The sequence below is a fragment of the Hyaena hyaena genome, unplaced genomic scaffold (genome assembly GCF_003009895.1).
Source record: "Hyaena hyaena isolate Hyena2069 unplaced genomic scaffold, ASM300989v1 scaffold_1478, whole genome shotgun sequence".
Taxonomy (NCBI): domain Eukaryota; kingdom Metazoa; phylum Chordata; class Mammalia; order Carnivora; family Hyaenidae; genus Hyaena; species Hyaena hyaena.
Window position 1 is genome coordinate 111931 of NW_024082111.1, and position 14316 is coordinate 126246.

At 40.1% G+C, this 14316-nt stretch overlaps 1 protein-coding gene across 3 annotated transcripts in view; it reads left to right on the forward strand.

Annotated features, from left to right (window-relative positions):
* The first annotated feature begins 4817 nt into the window (after positions 1-4817).
* CEP295 (centrosomal protein 295) overlaps positions 4818-14316 on the forward strand; it is a 56516-nt gene continuing 47017 nt past the window's right edge. For 2 of the 3 annotated variants that reach the window (XM_039223873.1, XM_039223875.1), the window contains exons 1-3: positions 4818-5082; positions 9617-9750; positions 10552-10752. In XM_039223873.1, coding sequence (XP_039079804.1) covers positions 9643-9750; positions 10552-10752 — 309 coding nt within the window. In that variant the 5' untranslated portion in view covers positions 4818-5082; positions 9617-9642. The remainder of the gene's footprint in view (positions 5083-9616; positions 9751-10551; positions 10753-14316) is intronic. The other variant, XM_039223874.1, reaches the window with a different exon arrangement.

The following is a 14316-nucleotide window of genomic DNA, read 5'->3' on the forward strand; positions in this document are numbered from 1 at the left end:
AATACTGTATTTGCAATGTGCTAAAAAAGACTTAATATATGAAACAAGACCAATCAACTTCCCCAAACTCTCCTCTCATTTCTCACTCTCCTTAAATAAATGGCCTACTTCCTCACCACCCCAGAACTACCCACACACCTTAAAAAAATATTTATAGCTTTTAAAAGCCTTTCTTAGCTCATCTTTCCTCTCCTGCTGGGCACTCTTAATCTCATTGCTGGTAGCAGCTCTAAATGATCCTCTTGAGATACTATCACGTGTTAAACTCTCGTGGTTTTTATGCCAGAGAGAGAGAGAGAGAAAGAGAGAGAGTAGTTGGCAGATGATAAGATGGTTGATTATTTCTGTTCTTGCAGAGATTCCCTTTCTTCTGGATTTTACATGCAAGGATTATTGAGAGTGCCCCCTCCTCCCCCACACCCCCCCACAGTAATTGACATTACAGTCATCCTGGATGTGGACAAAGATTCATGTGCATTCAGAGCAGTAAAATTCTCACCATCTGAGAAATGTCTTAAAGGCTCCAATCCTGGAGGGCTTCAGCTGCATTTTGAGGAGGGGCAGCATCACACAGCAACTAACTAAACTAACTAACTAAACTAACTAAAGTCACCATGGCCTACAGCACCTCTTCCTCTTGATCACTGCACACTAGCTTTCATTCCTGATGGCAGAACAACACTTGAGAAGCTAAATACACATACCTCTACCTGGGCCCACAAAATACAAAAGAACCTAATTTAAAATTAAGCCCAAAACACTGATAAATACATTTAAAAGGGGTTTTTTTTTTGCTTTTGTTTCTGTTTTTGTTTTTGCCTCCTGTTGTCTGAAATAAAAGTATTAAAATAGAAGCCAAAAAACTTAACATTATCGCCTACTTTGTGCCAGGCATTGTCTTAAAGCCTTTAAACCCGACATCAACCTCTTGAGTACTATCACCACATCCTTTCTAAAGCTGAGCAAATTGACTTTTGAGGAGGTTCAGGCGCTAGTTCAAGGTCACAGAGTTGTTGAACCAGAAATTTAAATCCAGGCAGTGGGACTCGAGGTCCAAGATCTTAACTAATATTCTATACTATTTCCCAAGATGCCCAGATGTTGTCAGTCTGTGAGAATTTAAATATAAACCTACAAGGGTGACTGGGTGGCTCAGTCAGTTAAGTGTCCCACTCTTGATCTCAGCTCAGATCATGATCTCAGAGTCCTGAGTTCAGCCTGCGTTGGGTTCCGCACTGGGTGTGAAGCCTACTTCTTAAAAATAAAATCAGGGGCTCCTGGGTGGCTCAGCAAGTCAAGTGTCTAACTTTAGTTCAGCTTGAGGATTTGAGCTCTGCATCAGGCTCTGCATGGACAGCTCCGAGCCTGGACCCTTCTTTGGCTTCTGTGTCTCCCTCTCTCTCTGGCCCTCCCTGACTTGTGTTCTCTCTCTTTCAAAAATAAATAATAAAATTAAATAAATAAATAAAACCTACAGCCTCTTTCAATTTGGAAAAGAAAAAAAAAAAGGAACTCCCGTTCAAAGCAATTTAAATAAATAGGGGATTTAATAGCTCCTATCAGTAAACTAGAGAATGGATTGTGTCCAGGGACTTGAACAGTCAGGATTCTTTAGGTTTGAGACGAATGTCAGTCTCATTCTTTCAGACTACCACATGTTAGAAACCTCACTGGTGAAGCTTCAGTTTCATAGTCTAAGATTAGCCCAGAGAGGAAAAAATTCATCTCCTCTGGCTCCAGTAAGAAAAATTCCTGTGAAAGATTCTGATTGGCCTGATTTAGGTCACGTACTCGTCCTTTCATCAATCCCAGGGACAAGGGAGGGAGAGGACTGTAATCTGCCCAGTCTGGGTCACTTGCCTCCCTCTGTGGCCTGGAGGGCTGGGTATTGACCAGAGAAGGAGAGAGAGTTGCTAGAGAAAATATAAAATAGCTGCTATAATACGTAACATGGCTATACCTCTTTGAAGTGTACAAAATGCTCTCATGATTAATCCCTTTTGAGTCTCACAATTAGCCTGCAAAGAGGGCACGTCAAGTATTACTAAAAAAAGAAAAGGTGATGAATGGCATTAATTTGTCACTCTCTCCATTGAGAGACAGGGTTCATTTCTCCATCCTTGAATCTGGGCTTGCCCTGTGATATTTAATAAAATATGGCTGAACTTACTCTACTACTTATCAGTTTTGTCTTTTAAAAATCTTTTTAAATTTATTTTTGAGAGAGGAAGAGAGAGAGAAAGAGACAGCAGGAGTAAGGGAGTCAAAGAGAGAGAGGGAGACACAGAATCTTAAGACAGGCTCCAGGATCTGAACTGTCAGCACAGAGCCCAACACGGGGCTCGAACTCACAAACTGTGAGATCACAACCAGAGCCGAAGTCCAATGCTTAACCAACTGAGCCACCAAGGTGCCCCCAGTTTTGTCTTTAAAAGGCCATCCATGTTCAGCTTTCTTTCTCTGGGAATACTCACACTTAGGATACTCCCTTTTAAACTCAGCTAGTAAGAAGTCAACCCACCAGGGAATGGCCACAAAGAGGCATTCCATTCACCAGTTCCAGCTAAGCCTTCCACTGACAGCCAGAGTTAACTGCCAGCCATGAAGAGTGAGCCATTGTGGGCATTCGAGGGTGGTTTGGCTGGCAACAGCAGAGAACCAAAACAGAAACTAGGGCTCATTGGCTTCATGTCCTACAGTTAGAAAGTCTCAGAGTTGTAATGCTAAACCAGATGCTCTGACTCTAAACCCACTGGGCTTTCTTTGATTCCTAACCGCCTTCTATTGAAAACAGAACACGCCTTAATTTAAAATCTCCAACTGAGGAATTTCTGCCCAGGATGCAGGTTGGGGAGTGGAGCATATAAGTCACTCAGCAAGCATTTAAGAAGATTTATGTGGCCAGCAACTGAACAAAATGCACTACTTTTTCTTGAGGAATTCAGAGCCTAATCAGTGGAGTTCATTTCAATAAGAACTGATAAGTGCTATGATGAGAAATGTACACTGTACTTTTAAAAAGCATGGTGGGCACTAAACCCAGCCAACAGCATGAAATAATGGGTGCCTCTTTTTTTTGGGTGTAGAGGGTATCTCTGAGTCTATCCTGAGGATGTTGAAGAATATGTTTAGAATGAATATAATTATTCATCAAGATAAATATGACAGGAAATGGGAAGGGATGCAGGGAGGAAAACTTCTAGTATTTAGGTTAAGGATGTGAGTTCTAGTCCTGGTTTCACTTTCCACATCATGTGCTTTGGGCCAAGTCTCCCCTTCACTTAGCTTCCTTGTTTGGAAAGCTGAGGTGGGGGTCACACTATTTCTTCTTTGTGTCCTTGGACGGTTTGTTTCTCCAACTCCCTTTAAGTTTTGATGTTCCTTAGAGCTTGGTCCTTAGCTCATTGCTCTTCTCACTCTGCAAACCCTCGCTAAGGGATCTCATCCACTATTGCTTTGGTTATCACTCATATGGAAATGAACCCCAAGTGTATATGGTAGCCCAGCTCTGTGGGCTATCTACCACCGTAGTCATCTGCTACTGCACATCACTAAATGTTCCACAGGCAAGTAAAGTTCAACATGCCCAGAGCTGCACTCATTCCCTTGCCTACTTGGACTCCCACTTCCGACTTCTCCATTGGTTGGTGGCACCACCATCAACATTATTAGTGACCTATGAGGTTAATTTCACTCTCAACTTTTCCCTCAACCTTTCACGCAATCCTTTGTCGGTACTACTAATTTTGCCTCCTAAATATTTCTACAGTTTATTCCTTTGTCTAGATAGCCCATAAAAACCTCCAATTCAAAATATTCAAGGTGTGACTCCTTATCACCCACTCAAACCTGCTCCTTTTCCTGAATTCTAGCACTCCACTCAGTTGTCAAACATAGAACTTAGGCATCATGGTTGATTTCTTCCTCCCTTTGCTTTCCATAACCAGGTAACAACCAATTTCTGATGTTTGGCCTCGTTTGCTTCTTTAATCTACCCACTTCTCTCCATTCTCATGTGATCATCTTTCACTTCCAGTGGTAGTATCCTAATTGGTTTCCCTGCCTTCAGTTTTCAGCCTTCACTTTCTCTGGCCTCTTCTCCACAGTGATGTCGAATCTGATCATGTCAGCAACTTACCCCTTCACCACTCCCTATTTTCTAATTCTTTGACTCTTCATGCTTTACCTGCGGGCTACAAAATCTAGGCTAGGGGCCATACTCCATTTACCCTGGTCTCCCCTGCACCTACCACACTGTACTCAGCACATAATAGTTGCTCAATAAATATGAACCTGCACTCATCCCTTCTCTGGTTACAGGGTTGGGGTTTTTTTTATATAGTAAATAAATTTGTAATATGTTCTACATGCATTGGGCCTCTGGAGACACAGAGTGTCATGATATGGTTCACTGTTGTATGAGTTGGAGGCCTTTAATGAATGCTATGCGACACGGCAGCATAATGGTACCAAATTGTGTAGTCAGTGCACAGAAGGATATACATCCCAAGACCATCTTCATAATGGGCCTTAAAACTAAAGTCACCTTCAATGCTCTGGGCAAATATTTTCCCCTTTCTGGATCTCTGCCTCCTTATCTATAAAATGAACGCTTTGAAAGAAAGGCTGCAAACTCCATACCCGCGGCGGGTATGAGAAAGAAAACGGGCCAAAACGTAGGGTTTGGCGCGTGCGCGTGCTTGTCCGGCGCGGCCGTCCCGGCAGCCCTCGGGGGAGGCGGGACTAGGCCGGTTCCCGCGGCTTGGCCCGGCCATTGGCGGGCTGTTTGAATGGCGGAAGTGACGGGAGGTCGGCGATGGCTGCCCCGCAGGCGCACAAACGGCTGTTGGGAAGCTGGCGGGCCGCCGGCGCCGGGCCCTTTTCCGTCTGAGCTGTGGTTCCTGACCCCGGGGTTCTGGTTCGCCGGTGAGTGACGGACGCACCTGCTTCCCGCGGCCCGGCCGTGCAGAACTCCTTAAGCCCCGGAGCTGGAGGCGCGCCTCTCCGGAAGGGGATGCCGTGAAGGCCCCGGGCCCAGCCTGGGGTCGGGCTGGCGGCGGTAAGCAGTGCGGCGACTTGGAGGTGCGTCCTGACGCAGACAGGCTCCTTGCTGCGACAGGCTGCTCCCGGAGCTGAGACGCGTGTGGCCTTGCGCGCCCTCCCGGGATGCTGTCGCGCGAGGTCCTTCGGCTTCCAAATCGGGGGCAGCCGGGAAGGCCTCCGCGGTTGCCTCTGTAAACGAAACGTTTCTCTATGCGTCCTGCCTTCTCTTCCCGCGGCTCAGCCGCGGACTTGGCCTGAAACCCGGTGGCGGTTTAAGAGCCCTTCCTAGAATTGTTTCTTGCAGACAGCGTGCTCTTTTTTGGTGCCTCTCATCTTTAATTTCTCCGGCAGTAAGTCCAGCCACAGCTGAGCTTTTGAAACAGTGGGGAACGTTTGAGTCTTTAATACTTAAAAAAGTATTTGGCAGTTTCACATTCACTAAGTCACGTAATCATCAGAACAACCTGTTGGGGCAGATGTTATGATTCCCAATGTAGTTTAGGAAAACGAGACCAAAGTAACTTAAGTGACTTGGTCAGTGCCTTCCTGCGTTAAATGGTCATGATGAGTCTTGAACACAAATCTTCTAGAGCTAGTATTTTGTGAATACAGTATGCCAAGTGCTGTTTAATCCTCGGGACAAGATCTTAAAAGATAAGTAGTATCATTTCTGTTATTGGATAACATTAATACACAGAATTTAAAAATCCATACTGCTAAAGGGGCGCCTGGAGCCTCAGTCGGTTAAACATCCGACTTTTGCTCAGGTCACGATCTCGGGTTCACTAGTTCGAGCCCCGGCGGTACTGTGCTGACAGCTCAGAGCCTGGAGCCTGCTTCAGATTCTGTGTCTCCCTCTTTCTCTGTCCCTCCCCTTCCCCCACTCTGTTTTTCTCTCTCTCAAAAATAAGTAAACATTAAAAAAAAATCCGTACTGGTACGAATAAATGATTCAATGAATAAGAGAGGGAGCAGGGGAAACTTCCTTACAGTAGGATTATGATTGATAAGTGCAGAAGGAATAATGGAAATAGAAAATGCTTTTTGGCAAACGCCACAGTTAATGTTTCAAACAACAACCATCAGTGGATTCTCAGGAGCAAACATATAATAAGGAACATGATATTTACATATAGGCTCAACTGTCTCTCCACTGATACTTCTAAAGGAGAGAGAGACCTGGTAGACCCCACCCAACCACGTGATCAAAATTAACATCACCAGTTGGCAGTAAGACATGTTAACACAATTTAATACATTGAGAAAGGTTGCATCGTCACTTCTGTGGCCTTCTTGCCAAAAATGCATAATCTTAGTTTAACTACAAGAAAAGGTTAAGCAAATCCATATTGTGGGGCATTCTATAACTGACGAGTAGTTTTAAAAAAATCAAGAGGTTGAAAAGAAAGGCACGGATTGAGGAACTGTCCCAGATTAGAGGAGTCCAAGGAGACATGACAGATTAGCCATTGTGAAAATGTAGTTCACAGACCTTCAGCTCCTATATTCTGAAATCCATCTGCATGACTGCTTCTGGCCAGTGACTGAACATGGCACATACCTTAAGGCAGGCCTTGTCCTGAGAAACAAGGGACTTTCGCTTAAGAACTCCTCAGAGGTTTTACTAAATCAGTCTCCTTTAGACTGCATGGCAATCATCTACCCAGATTTCCCTCTCTCCATTCATTGTCAGATTTGCATGGAAGTCTGAAGTGCTCCCAGCTTTTACTGGCTCCTCCCCATTTTCCCTCACACAGGCATTTCTCCTGACAAAATCTTTGTGGGTTTAATCCTGTCTTGTCCTCTGCTTCTTGGAGGATCCAAAGATATACAATGGTTGAAAGCAATGGGTTGTCCTTGGATTGGGTCCTGGTTCAGAAAATGGACATTAGTGGAATACTTGACAAAAAATGAACAAGGTCTATAGGTTAGTTAAAAGTATTGGGCTAATGTTAATTTCTCGGTTTTGGTCATTGTGCTGTCATTGACAGAGGAGCTGAGGAAAGAGTACAGTATATGGGAGTTCTACATCTGAAATTATTTACAAATTAGTTAAAAAGTTAAGAAAATTATATGCGAGAGAAAAAGTTACTCCATCGCATCTCCAGAGGTAAAAGTAACAAATGTAGGTTTTCCTATACTCCTGAAGAAAATGGGATGAAAGATACTCAAAATAATCTGAAAAAAATAGTGTGCCCCCCCCCGTTTTTGAGGTATAACTTTGAATAAAGTACACACATCTAAAAGTATCATGTGAGGAATTTTTACATATGCTTACACCTGTGTAATCATTATACAGATCAAAATACAGATTATTTCTAGCATCTCTGCAGGCTCCTTTGTGCCCCATCCTAGTCATTAACCTCCAGAAAGATGACCCCTATTTTTAAAAAAAAAAAAAAAAGAAAGTTTTTTTTTAATGTTTTATTTATTTCTTCCTAGAAGAAAGAGAGAGAGACAGCGTGAGCAGGGAAGGGTCAGAGAGAGAGGGAGTCACAGACTGAAACAGACTCCAGGCACTGAGCCGGCAGTCAGCACAGAGCCCGACGCGGGGCTCGAACCCACGAACCACGAGATCATGACCTAAGCGAAAGTCGGACGCTTAACCGACTAAGCCACCCAGGCGCTCCAAGATGACCCCTATTTTAACGTCTCTAATCACAGATTAGTCTTGCTTGGTTTGAGCTTCATATGAACGGTATTTTGTAGTGCGTTTTCTTTTTTCCCTTGATGCTTTGTCTATGAGATTTATCAGGTTTGAATATGAATTTTCAGAGACCTTCAGATAACTGTGAGGACTGAATGTAATCTTGCTCATTTTTTCTTTTTCATTTTGTACTTCCTTGTTCATCAGTCCCCACTCACAAAAAAATTCCAGTTTAAACCAAAATTTCCTCATTCCACATGTTTTATCATGTCAGAAAGTTAGGAGCCATATGGAATAAGGAAACCAGATTTTTCCTTTGGATCTACAACAGATCCTGTCGCTTAGGTCAAGTCCTTTAACCCAAAAGACTTTTGATTCTTCATTTATAAAATGAGGAAGACAGGGTCGCCTGGGTGGCTTAATTCGTTAAATGTCCCTAAGATCTCACAGTTCATGAGATCTCACAAGCCGTGAGATCAAGACCCCCACATTAGGCTCTGCCCTGACATCCTGGAGCCTGCTTGGGATTCTCTGTCTCCCTCTCTCTCTCTCTCTCTGCCCCTCCCCAGCTTGCAAAAAATGAGGAAGACAGCAGCACTTTACCTACTGTTATCAAAGCCCTGTGAATATCAGATGAATGGAATGCGTTGGAAAAAATTTTCAAATGCAAGTGATTATTTCTTTTTGGCATCAGAGTCCTATTATTAGTCCCTATTAAATAACTTTAAATCCTCCTAGCCATAAAAAATCCATTCATAATATGCAAAATACTGCCTAGTAATTGTTAGTTGTTAAGTTACTTGGAATATTAAAACTATAACCTCTGTTCTTCAGTTGTTAGGAATCTACCTAGACAGGGCACACTGTAGTAGATGAAAAATTAGAGGAAGGTAATACCAAGACAACATTAGATTGGTCTCCTTGTGAGTGTAAATGTAATATACATTATAGGTGGGCAAGTCAGGAATGAGGTGATGGTGGGTAAGGCAAAAATAAATAGAGTCTCAAGAAGAAGTGGGGCTTAAGCAAACTTCGGAAAGCTCTTGAATATCCATGTTATAATCTTGGGTGGAGAGTGAGAACACCTGAATCTCAACAGCATTAAAAGAATAGGTCTGGGGCGCCTGGGTGGCTCAGTCGGTTAAGCGTCCAACTTCGGCTCAGGTCATGATCTCGCCGTTCGTGGGTTTGAGCCCCATGTCGGGCTCTGTGCTGTGCTGACAGCCAGCTCAGAGCCTGGAGCTGGTTTCGGATTCTGTATCTCCCTCTTTCTCTGACCCTCCCCTACTCATGCATAAATTTTAAAAAAGCAAAAAAAAAAAAAAAACCATTAAAAGAATCTGAGAAGCTAAACACCTGACTCATCCAAACAACAGAATTGTTTTCAGAAATTTTTTAAATGATCATTGATTTTTTTAAAAATCACACCATCGTAGTTATTAAAGAATTGTTGAAGGTTGATGTGATTCCATAGGATACAGGGACACTTGGTGATCAAGTTATACACAGTGGACTGAGAGTTGAATCTAGGGAGCAGGAGACTTGCAATTATAGCAGTCTTGCTGGTTATGAACAAGTTATCAGAGTTCTAAAGTGTAACATTGTAAAATTGTGGAACATTTATGCTAACATGTCTTTTTAAGTCTTTTTACATTTAAGCTAGGTAGACTCTGGGAATCTCAATTAGAAGTAAGTGAAGTCCCAGATCCTCTAGGTAAACAACACTACTGTAATGGGGGAAAACTGTGTCCAAGTAAATGCTACTTGTAAATATAAATTGACTTAGTTTTTCTGAATTATTTGTTTCGTGTATATATAGTCCTTTAAATATTAAGTATTTAAATACATTTTAAAAATTGTTCTGATCTTTGCTGTCCTATTTGAATAGACATTTTTCTTTTTCTTTTTTCTTTTTTTTAACTTCAGAACCTTTATATTTAAAGTACCCAGAAATGAAAAGAAAGGTAGGGAATGCTGGCAAGCTGAGATTGAGTCCTAATGAGGAAGCTTCTGTTTTAAAAGAAGATTATGAAAGAAGACGAAAACTAAGATTGCTGCAGGTAAGATTCATTTAGGACAAAGTTTCAAATTCTCCGTCTTCCCCAAATTATTAGTGTTTTTACAGTAGAGAGTTGTAGATGTTTCATTTAAAGCCCTTTTCTGTCTGTATAAGAGCCCTGGTTCTTGAGTATTAACTAGTTTTGGAGAATTCGAAAAATAGGCTGAAATAGTAAATAGATAAAGAAGAGCTTGAGGCTAGGGATTATTTGACTTGATAATTATTCGAAAATCATTCTTTAAACATTTTTGAAATTGTGTGTTACTGTTGAGGATTAGAGTAGGAAGATTAGGATGACTTTGAAGACTTATTGGAAAGATTATTAGGTGCCGCAACAAATTTATTAAGAAGTTGTAGATTATTTTCTAGAGGTCTTCTCAGAGTAAGACAGTTAAGTCCTTGTGAAGCATGTTTTGGGTACCATTCTGTCTAGAATTGGGGATGATGTACCACAAACATGGACTTCTCATCTAGCTGTATCTGTATTCACCTAGGGTAGAAATTTTGTTGATCATCCTTACCATTTTAACCTCTTATAGGTTATTAAAATGACCATGGTAATCCTGTTAGTGCTTGGGTTGGGGAGAAGACAAGAGCTAATAAAGCAGAGAACTTTAGAAGTAGTCTTGAGGATTTAACTTCTTACCTGATTTGGATTTTCTGCTTTTGGTAGGCCATATATGGATATTCAGGAAAATTGATGCCTGAGAAGAATTCATTTAAGTTTGTATTTCCAAGTAGCTTTTCAGAAAACTTGAAGTAAGCCTCTTTTCATATAATCTGTTAAATATGCATTCTTTAGGTTCGAGAACAAGAAAGGGATATCGCTTTTCAGATAAGAGAAGATATAAAACAGAGGAGAAATCAGCAATTAGCTCGTTTGGCAGAGGAACTAAGGACAGAATGGAAAGAATCACAAACTCAGAAAATAAAGAACTTGGAAAAACTGTATTTGGCAAGTTTAAGAAATATGGGAGAGGGACACCAACAAGCCAAAGAAAATGTAAGTGAACACTTACTGACCACCTGTATGGTAGTAGTAATGGTTAAAAAGTAAGTTACAGTTACTCAATGTTTGTCTGGTATAAATGTATACACGTAGAGAATTTATTTTGGGCAGCCTAAACTTATGTTTTCTACAATCGTTTTTTAAAATTATAGTTGACATACAATATTATATTAGTTTCAGGTGTACAACATCATGGTTCAGCAATTACCTTATGTGGTGTTCACCCTGATAATTGTGTATATAGTTACCATCTGTCCCCACTCAGAGTTATTACAATAATACTGATTATATTCCCTCTGATGTTTCTTTTCATTCCTATGACTGATATATTTTATAGTGACAAATTTGTACCTCTTAATCCCCTTCATCTATTTCACCCATCCCCCCCCCACTCACCTCTGGCAACCACCAGTTTGTTCTCTGTATTTATTAGTCAGTTTCTTATTTTTTTGTTCATTTGTTTTGTCTTTTAGATTTCACATACAAGTGAAATCATAAGGTATTTGTCTTTCTCTGTCTGAATTATTTTACTTAGCACATTACCTGTAGGCTTTCCATACTGTTGGAAATGGCAAGATCTCATTTCTTTTTTTTTAATGACTGATATTCCATTGTGTATATACACCATAGCTTCTTTATCTATTTATATATCCATTTATATTTATAAATTTATATCCATTTATAAGTGGACACTTAGGTTACTTCTGTATCTTCGCTATTATAATAAATCTGCAATAAACGTGGGGGTGCACATATCTTTTCAAATTCATGTTTTTCATTTTATTTTGATAAATACCCAGCAGAATTACTAGTATTTTTATTTTTAATTTTTTGAAGAACCTCCATACTGTTTCCACAGTGACTGCACCAATTTACATTCCCACCTACAGTGCACAAGGATTCCCTTTTATATACTCACCAACACTTGTTATTTCTTTTTGATACTAGCCATTCTGACAGGTGTAAGGTGATAAATCATTGTGCTTTTGATGTATATTCCTTTAATTAGTGCTGTGGAGCATCTTTTCATGTGTCTGTTGGCAGCCATATGTCTTCTTTGAAAAACTGTGTATTTAAGTCCTCTGCCCATTTTTAAATTGGGTTATTTGATTTTTGTTGTTTTGAGTTATATGAGAACCTTATATAGTTGATATTAATGCTATATCATTAATTAATGCTAATTAATTAATAATCTGATTATCATTAATTAATCATGTATCAGATTGTTATCTGATATATCATTTACAGATATCTTCTTCCTTTAGTAGGTTACCTTTTCGTTTTTTTGATGATTTCCTTCACTGTGAAAAAGCTTTCTAGTTTGATGCAGTTCAGTAGTTTATTTTTGCTTTTGTTTCCTTGCCTAAGGAAACATATCCAGAAAAATAATGCTAAGGCTGATTTCCAAGAGATTACTATTTATGTTTTCTTTTAAGAATTTAATGGTTTCAGGTCTTACATTTATGTCTTTAATCCATTTTGGGTTAACTTTTGTATATGGTACAAGAAAGTGGTCCAGTTTTATTCTTTTGCATGTGGCAGTCCAGTTTCCAATACTATGTATTGAAGAGGCTGTTTTTTCTGCATTGTATATTCTTGCCTACTTTGTCACAGATTAATTGACAGTGTAAACACGGGTTTTTTTCTGGCTTCTGTGTTCTGCTCCATTGATCTATGTGTCTGTTTATGTGGTAGTGCCATACTGTTTTGATTATTACAGCTTTGTAATACAGTTTGAAATCAGCAAGTGTGATGCCTCCAGTTTTCTTCTTGCTTAAGATTGCTTTGGCTCTTTGGAGTCTTTGTGATTGTGTACAAATTTTAGAATTATTTGTTCTAAGGACTTCTGGGTGGCTTAGTCGGTTAAGCGTCCGACTTTCGCTTAGGTCGTGATCTCGCGGTTCGTGGGTTCGAGCCCCGCATCGGGCTCTGTGCTGACTGCCGGCTCGGAGCCTGGCGCCTGTTTTGGAGTCTGTCACTCCCTCTCTCTCTGACCCTCCCCTGCTCATGCTGTCTCTCTCTCCTAGAAATAAATAAAACATTTTTAAAAATTAAAAAACAACAACAACAACAAAAGAATTATTTGTTCTAGTTCTGTGGAAAACCTTGTTGGTACTTCGCTAGGGATTGCATTGACTCTATAGATTGCCTTGGGTAGTATGGACATTTTAACAATATTAATTTTTCTAATTCTTGAACATTATATACCTTTCCATATATATGTGTCATCTTCAGTTTCTTTCATCAGTGCTTTATAATTTTCAGAGTATAGTTCTTTTCACCTCCTTGGTTAAATTTATTTCTAGGTATTTTATTCTTTGTGATATAATTGTAATTGGGATTGTTTTCTTAATTTCATTTTCTCCTACTTTGGTATTACGGTATAGAAATGCAACAGAATTGTGTATATTAATTTTGTATCCTACAGCTTTACTGAATTCATTTATTTCAGTAGTTTTTTGGTGGAGTCTTTAGGGTTTTCTGTATGTAAAATCATGTCATCTGCAAATAGTGACAGTTTTACCCATTCCTTTCTAGTCTGAATGCCTTTTATCTCCTGTGTGATTTCTGTGGCTAGGAAGTACAGTACTGTGTTGAATAATAGAGTAGACGTACTTGTCTTGTTTCTGATCTTAGAGGAAGAGCTTTCAACATTTTACCTGCGAGTATGATGTTAGTTGTGGGAGTCTCATAAATGGTCTTTTGTTATCTTGAGATATGTTCCCTCTGAACCCATTTTGTTGAGAGTTTTTGTCATGAACAGATGTTGAATTCATTCCTGGTATAAATCATATTTGATCGTGGTAGATGATCCTTTTAATGTATTGTTGAACTCAGTTTGCTAATATTTTGTTGGGGGTTTTTGCATCTATATTGATCAGGGATTTTGGTCTATGATTTTTCTTTTTCTGTAGCTTCTACCTGGTTGTGGTATCAGGGTTATGTTGGCCTTATAGAGTGCATTTGGAGGCATTCCTCCCTCTTCTATTTTATGGAATAATTTGAGAAGGGTAAGTATTAATTCTTTTTTAAGTGTTTGGGAGAAGTTCGCCAGGAGCCATCTGGTCTTGGACTTAAATTTTTTGAGAGTTTTTTTAAATTATTAATTGAACTTTAATATTAGTGATCAGTCTGCTCATATTTTCTTCCTGATTCAGTGTTGGAAGATTGTTTCTGGGAATTTATCCAGTTTTTTTCTAGGTTGTCCATTTTGTTAGTATATAATTTTTCATAGCAGTGTTTTTTTTTTAATACTTTATTGTCAAGTTGGTTTCCATGTAACACCTAGTGCTCATCCCCACAAGTGCCCTCCTCCATGCCCATCTCCCCCCTCCCCCCCCACACCCAACAGTCCTCAGTTTGTTTCTCAGCATTCAAGAGTCTCTCATGGTTTGCCTCTCTCCCTTTCCCCACCATTTCCCTCCTTCTTCTCCCCCATGGTCCTCAGTTAAGCTCCTTCTAATCCTCCTATACGTGCAAACATATGATATTTGTCCTTCTCTGCCTGACTTATTTCGCTCAGCATAACACCCTCAAGGTCCATCCATGTTGCTACAC